The 11,664-nt window shown below is 40.9% G+C and overlaps 1 protein-coding gene across 2 annotated transcripts; it reads right to left on the bottom strand.

The window, feature by feature from the left end:
* Positions 1–272: 272 nt before the first annotated feature.
* Positions 273–11,452, bottom strand: spop (speckle type BTB/POZ protein). 2 transcript variants are annotated; one of them, XR_013801269.1, is made up of 5 exons: positions 11,334–11,452; positions 8,680–8,802; positions 7,244–7,382; positions 5,385–5,521; positions 273–2,473 (listed from the first exon to the last, which is right to left on the bottom strand). XR_013801269.1 is itself a non-coding variant. In XM_079642686.1 (4 exons), the coding sequence occupies exons 1-3, from the start codon at positions 11,349–11,351 to the stop codon at positions 7,272–7,274; spliced, it is 252 nt and encodes an 83-aa protein (XP_079498812.1). In that variant the 5' UTR covers positions 11,352–11,452; the 3' UTR covers positions 273–2,473; positions 7,244–7,271. The 2 variants fall into 2 exon arrangements, 1 of the variants encoding a protein (XP_079498812.1); XM_079642686.1 differs by lacking the exon at positions 5,385–5,521.
* Between the last annotated feature and the right edge of the window lie 212 nt (positions 11,453–11,664).

Below are 11,664 nucleotides of genomic sequence, written 5' to 3'. Positions count from 1 at the left end.
ACACACATCGACCTTTAAAGGGAAATTCTCAAACTACAAAATATTGCCTGAAAGTCTTGTTTGAGGGGTTCTGGTTACTCTATGTACATTAAAACCTGTATTATCTACAGATAGTTAATATTCTTCAATAACATCTATCTGTATGAAGCTCATAACATAACAGTTTTTGGGCACACTGTGATATTGGAAGGACTCTTTATGGCACTGAAGCTATAATGGAATTTCATTGGATTGTACAGGTGTACCTACTAAAGTGGCCATTTAGTGTTTTGTGATCAGGCTGGGCGACGATGAAAAATGTGTCATTAATATGCCCAGCATATGCCATAATGTTCTATAATGTGACAATATTTTAGGGAGAACTTTATTGTCCATCAGGATCCATCTGGCAGTTTATCCGGTCCATCTGGCAGTTTATTAAAAACACACACAAAGCGCGGTACAACACAAAGTGTAGATAAAATACACACAATTAACGCAAAACAAGATGTCAGCTTGTTTTTATAATCCTATACATGACTTTGTGTTTGCTGTTTTAGGTGGTATTCACACATAGGAAATTGTTTTATGTAGAACATAGCTAGAATATACTATATATTTAGGCTTATGTCCTCAGCTTTGACTACTATTTATTTGAGAAAGCAAATCACAATGATGTGAGGCATTCATTAATCATGAGTAAAGTCCAGGAACATTTACAAATTAGCTTAGACACAATTTAAAACTGCAACCTTAAATATATTGCTCAGGTCTACTTCCTAGTAGTGGTTCAGTCAATGTGCTATAAAGAAGTATGTTACTATGAAGGCTGTGCTAATTAAAATGAGTGTAAAAAAAACAATTTTTGTATCAAAATATTTTCATATGAAGACAAAAAATATTTCCCGTTCTTTGGTGAATTAGCTTGGTACTTGAATCAAAATGCCTCACTCGTGCTGAACCTTGGTTGCGTGCTGTTTTTTATCTCATTCTCTCTCCTGTCATTTCTACTGTTTGATTTCCAATAACGTCATAAAATGCTGCTCAAACAAAATATGTATACATAATCAAATGGAAAACATTGATGATGTAATTGTATCATTTGTCTAACTAATACGTGGCTACACTTCTATCATAAGGCTACAGGGTACTGTTTATTACAAACCATGCCTTTCCCTGGGTTTGATAAACGCCAAGACAATGCCAGATATCCCCAAAAGATCGCCAGCGCTGCCTGTTTGATGAGAAGCGATTTGCAGGGCTCAGGGATGAGCTTCCTTAAAGCCCGCTGGGCATCGACTTTGGTCAACACAGAGAAATCCCTGTTAAGATACTGTCCAAGATAAAGGTCCAACTCTCTGAAGTGATTACAACCCTACTGCTATGGAAGCAAGGCCACAGAGAGGGATTCAAACAGGCCTGTGAGAGAGTCTGGTACCAAACAGCTGGATAAGAGCCTCGTGTTTAGACGAGGTGAGCAGCACGGGCACCGAGGATTGAACTATGATCATGAAAGGATTAAGCTTTAAACTGCTACTTACACTGAGGTGGCAAGTTCACAAGTTGACTTATGGTGTATTAATGAGTGAGTAAGTTCTGTCAAAAACTGCATAAGGGGAAATATTGACAATATCAAGGATGATGGTTTTTGTATGAGGACACATATTATACATTTTGTGAATTCTTGGACGATGGATAACTGTACATCTGTCCAAGAATCTCATCCTTCTCTTATTCATTTCAACATTTTTTTCAGAAGGGTGAAAGAGACACGGTACCAAATGAAAAACATCAATATTGAATAGGTTCAGTCAAAGGGAATGTTTTGTGTTAAAAAAGGAGAGTACACAAATGTTCCTTCATTTAAACTAGTGCTTTAGTGCTCTAAAAAAAGAGTAGTACTTTGTTCAAACATGGTTTAAATCCTGAACAATGGGAGTCTTTCACTTTCTGGCTAGTTAATCCTTCTCAGCACAGTTTGGGATTTAAAAACTCAGCACAATACAAAATGTCATATTTGGCCAGGACTCAGCATTAACTTTTACTTTTGAGTCCTTACGTGACTGACTGTCAGATTATAGGTTCTGGCCTTCCAATATGGTAGATAAAGGATACATTGAATATGCCAGGCTGGGATCTTATAGAATTCACCTGATCCCCGCCGACAGAGATGTTCAGTACCTCCTCTGTGGCTTCAGTCCTGTAAGTTTTGTGGCCACCAGGCTGAGGAGCTCCTTCTGCCCACATCCAGCCAAGATCTTGGTTTAGGTGTTGGGTGTCTGCAGATGCTGTAGGAGAAAGAGGACGACTAAGAGTGAAGTTTCCGGTTCAAAAGGACACAGCATGGCATGGTGAGTCTTTCCAACCACAAGGACAGTTTAAGACGTTTCTTGGGGGTCCCAGAGAGGGCCCTGAGTTGAGTGAAAGGCCTCAGCTAGGGTGAGAGATCATCATGGACTTCCAGCTGGATGTTTCCCTTGCATCAGCTGCGTGACTGAGAGAAAAAGAGGAGATACAAAGTAGAATAAATAAACTAAATGGAAAACTTCACAAATAAACACGTCTTTCAAGAGCTGGAGATTCTACAGTATGACTCCATCTGTTTGGAGAGCATTTAGGATTTGTCATACCAGCTGGCAGAGCTGTTGTTTACTTTATATTTTTAAATATTTAACCTCAAAGAACATTTTGAGATGAATAACCTCACGAAAAGCAACATTCATATACACTAGGGGTGCACCGAATGGGAAATTCTTGGCCGAAACTGATACCGAAAATAGGAAACAGTTGGCCGAAAACCGAATGCCGAAAGGCCGAAAATGATTAATAGAAATATATATAATGTATACATTTTTTACCAATGTTGTTCTGCTACCTGATTATGGAAAAATACATGATTATGGCAAAACTTAACTTAAATAATAATCACTATTATGGGTCCATAAAACATTTATTCAGCACTTTTGAATGCATACAGTACATTAATTAGACCCTCCAGAAAAACGCGGGCAAAAATCCTTGATTATGCGGGCTAAATGCCTTGATTATGCGATTAAACATGCAGGGTTTTATGAATTTTATGCTGTGAAACTGCGGGAAGTTGCGAAATATGCGGAAAGTTGCGAAAAATGCTAAATATGCGGGAAAAAATTATCGATTTAAAAAAAAATATTGGGCTGTCTTATTTATTCTCTCTCACACACAACCTGCCACTAACGTTAAACCCCTTTACTATTCAATTAAACAATTAAACGCATTCAATGTTTATTTATTGTAAAAGCAATTGGGCTATTTTAATCACACACACACACACACACACACACACACACACACACACACACACACACACACACACACACACACACACACACACACACACACACACACACACACACACACACACACACACACACACACACACACACACACACACACACACACACACACACACACACACACACACACACACACACACACACACACACACACACACACACACACACACCCTCGAAAGGGTTTTGGAGGTTGATGCCTCGCTGAACGTGAGTTGTTTGGCTTTCTTGTCCGCAGCAGCAGAAAGCATTTTCGAATGTTTGAATGAATCAAAGTGGGTCGTCAGCGTCGATTTTCTCTTATGCTCCAACACACAGTTGCACGGGGTGCAGAATAGTTCCCCCCACTTTTTGCCCGGTCTTTAGTAGAAATGTTCGTCGGTAAATGAGATGGATTAGATATTTTCATCTTGGTGTTTTCTCTATCGTGTGAGCTCCACATGTTGACTCTATACAGTGTTGTTTACATTCTGTGATACGCGAGTTGATGACGTCACGTCAAGACGAGTTAACTTTTTTTTCCCTCAACTTTGTGTGGAAAAATGCGGGGATTATGCGGCCTTTTGATAAATATGCGGCCTTTTAGAAATCTGCGCCATTTTGCTGATTATGCGGTAAATTCTGCGATCACAGAATCGCGTTTTTCTGGAGGGTCTAATTAATTCCAAGTCAAGTGCATTTTCTTTTCTCTGTAGGATAACTACAACAAAGTGCATTCAGAACAAAGCCAAGGTGCTTTAAAATAAACATCTAGGCCAGTAGGCCTACAACAAAATAGTGTAAATAAAGACTAAGAGCCAGGCCTTCAACAACAACAAATGCACCTATACATTTGGTAACCTAACGTGTTGTTGTGATGACGTAATCAAAACGCGGCGACAAACAAGGCGCGCGACCATGCTCGCGGCTGGCTCACAGCCAACATGTCTGCCGCTTGGAGATATTTCAAACTATCAGAGAGAGAGGCGCGGATTGCGATTTGTAAAACGTGTTCAGCTGACATTTCTCGAGGGGGTGTAACTGCAAAGACTTTCACCACTTCTGGATTACTCCACCACTTGAAATCAAAGCACCCGGACAAATATGCGGAGTATGATCAACGTAACCCTGTTCTCTGACATTCGGTGATATTTTTTCGGTGCTAAAACCCTTTCGGCCGAAAGCCGAAAGGGCCTTTTTAACAATTTTCGGCCGATAATTTTTGGTGGCCGAATATTCGGTGCATCCCTAATATATATATATATATATATGAGCATGTAATGAAAGTATTTTGAATGATTTTGTAAATATTCTTTAGGGCATTGGGTCCAAATCGATTTGCCAAGTGACACTTTCTGACCAGTGCTTACTTGCTTACTTTACAAAATAAATGGCAAAAATGATGTTCCCTTCGAATATTGTTTTATTTTAAATAATCTTTAATTTCAGAGGAGGCTCAATTCTACACTATTTCACACTTTTTCAGCCAAAAAGTGTGAGAAAAAGTGAGGAAAATAATAAACATAATTTTTACTATGTGGTGTACCTGATTTTACTTGCCTATACAACGTAAAAGCTTCAAACTGAACAGCACAGATGATTCTGGTTTATGAGGTGGGTTGGAACAGAAAGTTATATAAAATAAAATAATATTGGACATTTTCCAGACAATGTTTAAAATGTAAAGCTTAACTAATGGAACCCGAAAGCCAAAACAATTTCAGATAAGTCTAGCAATTAAAGGGGGTATGTCATTTTGGAGAAACCGGCTCGAGTGCGCTAGAATTTGAAAATACACAACCGGAAACAATCTGCCACTTCCTCACAGAGCCCCTCCTCCAACACACACGAACGCGCACATGACCAATGAGGGCACGAGATAAGTTTATGCACAGATGGAAGGCTGACTGGCAGGTAGACCATCCAGTTATTTTAGCCGGGCCGGCTACAATGATTGGTCGTGCTTTTTACAGCGCTACGGCTTCCACAGATTAAATATTTTATGTATTTTAGATATTCATTGCTATCGGGATGTTAAGAGCATTCCATGGAATATAACAATAAGTGTTTTCTGAAATAAATGACATACCCCACCTTTAATTGCAGAAGAGTTTTCCACGTAGCCATCATTGGTCACAGATGCATCTAGACCTGCACACCCTGTGGCGGTCTTCAACCTCCTGACTCCCTCAGGGTGCAGCGCTGCACTATCACGCACACCACTGTGTGGCCTTTAATGACATTTTTCATGGTTTGTTGTGTGTAAATAAACAACAGCATCTGTGTGTGGATGTGTGTGTTCACATGTATCTTGGCATGGTTACTCTTGGCATTTGGAGTGTGTGTGTGTGTGTGTGTGTGTGTGTGTGTGTGTGTGTGTGTGTGTGTGTGTGTGTGTGTGTGTGTGTGTGTGTGTGTGTGTGTGTGTGTGTGTGTGTGTGTGTGTTGTTATATGCCATCCACACAGCAGCTCCAGACCTCCAGCTGACCTCTGACCCTTTCCTCTGTGGAGGAGGTGAACCCCTGCTTACAGTAATGGCTGGTGTGCTGAGGCTGAGGCAGCAGGCCAGGGAAGGGCACGAAGAGAGCAGTCACAGCGGGAGAGGAGGGAGGAGGGGTGAAGTAAGGGAGCAGAGAGTAGGCTAGCAGCGGCGACAAAAAAAAAGAAAAAGGTGAGGAAGAGTAATGAAAGTCTGCAGAGAGGGACAGGAGGGGAGGGATAGGGGCAGGGATGTGAAGGTAAATTAAAAAGAGACCAAACTGTGACCTCCAGTCCGAGGTAATCATAGGGCACTATCATCAACAACAAAACTTCTTTCAGAAAAATCTAATGTTTTCCTGCTTTAAAGACTCACTGCTTTATTAGCACTCATTGAGATTTCTCTATACATGTACCCCGTCCTCGAAATTCCTTTTGGGCAGAAAAACAGTGGATAAACCCTTTTCTCTAAAAAAGTGGATAAAGAGTGTCTGGGTGGCTTTACTCTCCGCGATGTCCCTGGGGAGGATGAATAAATAAGACAGAGGTAGGATAAAGAAAACTCCTATTGTCTGGACTAAATAACTGTAAGCCGCTTGTAAAGACTGGTCTGGAAAGAGGCTGAAGGGGCTACTGGGGGGAGGATTATTGGTTCCGCCATGCGCCTGTTTTCTATATTCGTCCTCTAAATTGATTTTTCTTTTGTTGCTCTTGTAGTTGTCCATTGTGTCCGCAGGAGGAGTGTTGATAACGCTTTGCTGGCCAGGGGTCCCTCGTGGCCAATTGTCTCAGTACCACAACAACACTGTGGCAAATTAAACTGTCATAACGCCCATAATCACAATTAATGACTGGGTTTAGGGGCAGAAATCTGCATTACTGAACACCTTTAGGCTTACATGAGCTCTTAAGCACAGAGCTGGAGAGGGAGAAATGGGAAGAGGGTGAAGGGAGGGAACATGGGGGAGTAAAATGAAGAGGGAGGGAGATGGAGCTCGTGCAGGAACAAGGCCAGGAGATGGAGTAAAGCTGCAAAGACAGGGCAGAAAAATGAACGAACGCGGAATGGAAATGATGTCTGGCTCAGAGATAGAAGATTCAGAAAACAGAGGGGCAGGTGATGAATTTGGGAAGTGAAAGCTTTTTGTTTCAACTTGAAATACTGGATCAATCAACTCTCTGTGGACATAAATAGCAGTCATTGATGCTAATAGGCCCTGTCTTACCTAAACCGGCTGCCTGCAACATGATTAACAACATCTAAATGGCCCAATATTATACAGCAGCAAAGTGGTCCGATCTGGGGATTAAATTACATTTCCTCTGGAGAAAAAAATGTCTCGCACTGAAAATGGATGACTTCCTATGACGAAAAGCTAAGTATGAGCACGTATGAGTAACAGAAGAAAAATGATTGCATGAGTGTGGGTGTACTTCTTGAGATAAATGATCTCAGTGTAGGCATGTAGCTCACCAGTTGATGAAGTCCACGGCCTGCATCTTCAGCTGGTCGGCGCTGCAAGGCGGTGAGGATGAGGATATCTGCGGCGCTCCAGACTCAAACTCGCGCACAGAACATCCTCGCACATCACCTTCAGCCTCTCCAGAACATACTGCCAATGACAGAGGGAGAGGAGGAACAGCAGGTAAACTAAATTACTTAAACAGCGCTGCCACAAACAACTGTTGTCACACTGTGTAATGATACGGAAACACAGAATTACTCTACCGTGGCGGAAACAAGACTTAGATTGAATAAGAAGAAAATATGGCGAAGAGAAGGAAAAGGAACAGTTATGCAGACTGATGGTGGGGAAGAGGTTCACCTACAAGGTAAAGAAATATTTCCACTGCGTTTGATATTAAAAAATGGCTAGCTGTAGTAATTTTCTCTCTTATTCTTATGCACTTCAGGATGACTCATGCTGGTTTAGCATATACCTATATTTAGTGTGGTATAAATGAACACTAATTATGTAAATGAGTTAATTTAAATGAACTCCTACTAAATACTACTGGTGCTAGGATGTCTTACATCTAGTAAACAAAGTGTTGTCGGCCAAAATGAAATACTGTTGAAGAAGAAAACCCACATTTGGAACTTCAACCTTGCATTCTTTACTCATGTGTTAAGGCACTAAGTGAGTAATGCAAAAATATATACAGCTCAGTAAAAAATTAAGAGACCACTGCAAAATTATCGGTATGTGTTAAAAAATTGTATTCTATAAACTACTGACAACATTTCTCTGTGTGGGAATTCAACAGACGCTGGAATGGAATGGCTGCCATACATTGTAGATGGGTCTCTTAATTTTTTCCAGAGTTGTATGTTCATCCTTTTTAGCTTACAACATTCAAATGAGTGACTGCATACATTTATTTTGATTTTTGCAATTAAGTGGCCAAAACTTTGTTGACAAGATTAAACAGAAAATCAAACATTCTCAAAATGTATTGTACATATTTGTTTACATAGTTATTTGGTCTGAAAACGAAGCTTTGTTAAACAGTTCACTAAATCTTTTCATTAACCACAATCATGCTGGTCTGGTTAGAGGGGCTCAGGACAGAGAGAGGAGCGATGCAGGAGGAGGGCTGTGATCTCTTCAATGAACAGCTTGATACTATTAATAAACCAAAAATAATAAGCTCTCGGAAAAATTCAAGATAATGTGGCTCTACACAAATAGACAGTAATCTTTGAGTATACAGGGCCAGGACAGAAACAAACAATGAGTAATAGGATTCATTGGAGTCTGTTTACCTCTTCCTATACAGTGTGTTTGACTATGTGTATGTGTTCAGGCCTTGAAGAGCACTTGGTGCCTCTCAGGTTTAGTTCCAGGACATGATTATTCATAATAAAGTTGTAACAGGTGCAGGAACATCCACACACTCTCTGTGTACCTTGTCAGCTGCAGCCAGCAGGTCATCGGCCATCTTGTCCAGGTTGGGGGCTTCGCCTGTGTAGATGAAGCACATCATCTCTTTGAAGACATCTGGCTCCATGTCATATAACTCCATGCGGTTCTGAATGGGAGGAGGGGACAGGAGAGGATAATTCACAAAGGGTTTAACAAAATAAAAGGAAAGAGAAGGAAAAGACAAAACCACGAGCAGCAGCAGAGCATTTTTTATTTCATGTAAAAAACTTGATTTAATTTCACAAACTGACCTTGTTGAACACACACAGGGACAGTCAGCCACACAGTGATACAAAACAGCTCATAAAAAGAAGGGGGGAAAATGAACAACCTTCTGAACAGCCTGAACACGTTTCAGCAAAAACTACATTTATTTAATTATTTTAGGCTGATTCTTGAAAATGAATCCCAACCTTATTCCTTGACGGCGCCTGCAGCCAGCGAAGCAGGCTTTATCACTCGCTGGCAGTGACGCCAGCCTGAACCTTTCCCTCCACACTGAGAGGCAGAACAAAGCAGTAAACCAATTATAACAGTGCTTTATCGTCGCCACGGTGACCGGCGGCGTTTTAGCAGGGTCAGGCTGGGTGTACCAACAGCTTAGTGCGTTTGTGTCAACTCCGACCACTCAACAGCAACATAAACACACAAAGAAATAATGAAGGGAGGGTCTGAAAGCAGCCAGGTTTACTTTACTGCATGCAGTGTGCTGTGGTGCCTTTTTACAGGAACACACACAAATACATAAAGGCATGTGTGCATTCATGCATTCTTGCAGCAACAAAACAATACCGTGAATCCTTTTCTCACTCCCTAATGCAAATACAATGGCCATATTGTTTTGAAATTAGCCTCAGAAAACAGAAAAAACACAGTTCCCTTTACAACTTGTGCTTCTTACTTCTACAGTTTGTACACAGTCCAGCCATAAAGGGGGAGGCGTGACACACAGAAGATGAAAACTTGAGTAATTTCATTCTGCTGATTTTTTTACAGCAAAGTGTGTTGGAGTGTTGATGAAATTAAAAATGCAAGTCACATGAGAAAAACTAACAGGGCTTCCTCAGTTCTGTGAAGGCGAGCTTCCACCAGTCTCATAAATAGACGACGCTTCTGTAGTTACAGTGTCTGAAGCTCCCCCTGTATTCACAGAGCAGTCCTCTATTAGAGTGTTTCTTTATGAGCTCATTTGTCTCTCCTATATAGAGTGCTGCAGAGGAGTGTTAACCCATCTATCTGTTTTCTGTGAATTGTATGGGGACGTGGCCCCCCGTCTCTCCCTCTTTCTGATGAAGACGCCCACTTAAACAGCAATTAAGATGCATTTCCTGGCTCTGTGCTTTATAATTTCCCCATTCGAGCCGTGCAGGCATCAATATTCCGCTGACATGACGTCTAAATCACCAAGGTTCAATCTCACCACCTCCTACCAGATGAAGACAACCGACTGTGGCGCAAGAGCACAATCACACACGGAAACATGGACAGAAATATCACAGAGGACACATAACAAATGCCACGAGGCACACACTGCATGGAGTGTTGAAAGACATGTAAGACAACCAGAAATATGTATTTAAAAAATGTAAACTAAATAAACCTCACATCCATAATATCAGCTGCATTAATATATACAATATATATATATATATATATATATATATATATATATATACAAAACAGGTTTCAGAGAGCTTAGTTAAAAAATGAATGCCGCAGTACTTGACATTAAGGTTAGGAAATTCAACAACTCAAAATATCTAGCACAATTATAAATGAACTGTGGGCAACAAGATGACATTTAATAAAGGTGCCTTGCCTTTGGTTCTGTTTGAAGGCACCATTAATAAATAACTATGAAGTCAGTTATGTTAAAAATTAAAAGCACACACAATGTATGAAATTATTTTGTGTGCCTCTACTGTGACATGTCTCCATGCTTTAATGTTCCAAAAAATATCATGTAATCATACTGCCTGTGCTGCAGCACCTCTTTTCACCCTAAGCTGATCATGTAGAATGTGTTGGAGCGCCAGCCAATGGAAGCACGAGTGTATAGTGATGTCACTATGTTACTGAAGTAAACAAATGAGTCCAATGGGGGGAGAGAAACTCCCTCTGGAGGGAACTTTAGGATTGAACAAAAACCCTCAACAACAGACCATAGGAAAGGGAAAACCAAAAAAAGCCAAAAAGGGCCCCTTTAATGCCCAGTCCCATCCAGATTTTTTTTTCTCATGGTTTATTGAATATAATATTGAAGCAGTATGCATACTTTGCAGCTCTAGTGTTACAATGTACAACTTTAGGTGTAAAAAAACACCAGAATTCCATCATAGCACTATTGAGATCATTGTGACAGACTGCAGTTATTTTCCCTGGTATCGTCTTATTTTGTATAAAACCAGCACATTGTGCCTTCACAATGTGCTGGTTTCAGACGCCATTATCATAAAACAAATTCAACAATAGCTTTAAAGACACCAGATAATTGAGATGTAGTCAACCAGACATGAAGAAACACATGCACATTTTGATGTTTTGCGAGGTGAACACATCCTGATGCAACAGAGAGAAAGATTAGACATCCGCCTCTCCGCTAAGGGAACAGGAACAAGAGTCAAGTGCTCAACTCACCTTCTTACTCTCTTCCATCTTGGCTCAAACATGGCACTGAACACCGGCAGGTGAGTTGAGACAGACAAACAAAAGACACACACAGAGAGGGAGGTTTGTTATTGTGTGTAATGTTGATGCATGCTGAGGTTTCTGATATCCGTTAACAGCCTGCCACAGGGTCAGTGGAGAGCGGGGGGGATGATTGACAGCAGTGACAGCAGAAGAAGCTTCATGTGGAAAAGTCGACAGCAGCTCTGCCGTGCTGACAGACTCATGACGACCTCTGAGGTGTGCTTAGCAAGAGTGCAACGCTGATAGACCGACGACTTGACTGAAGCTTGTTTGATAC

Source organism: Notothenia rossii (assembly GCF_949606895.1).
Source record: "Notothenia rossii genome assembly, chromosome: 8".
In the NCBI taxonomy this organism is placed as follows: Eukaryota; Metazoa; Chordata; class Actinopteri; order Perciformes; family Nototheniidae; genus Notothenia; species Notothenia rossii.
Note: the sequence above shows the minus strand (reverse complement) of the source record. Positions and strands in the feature narration are given on the sequence as shown.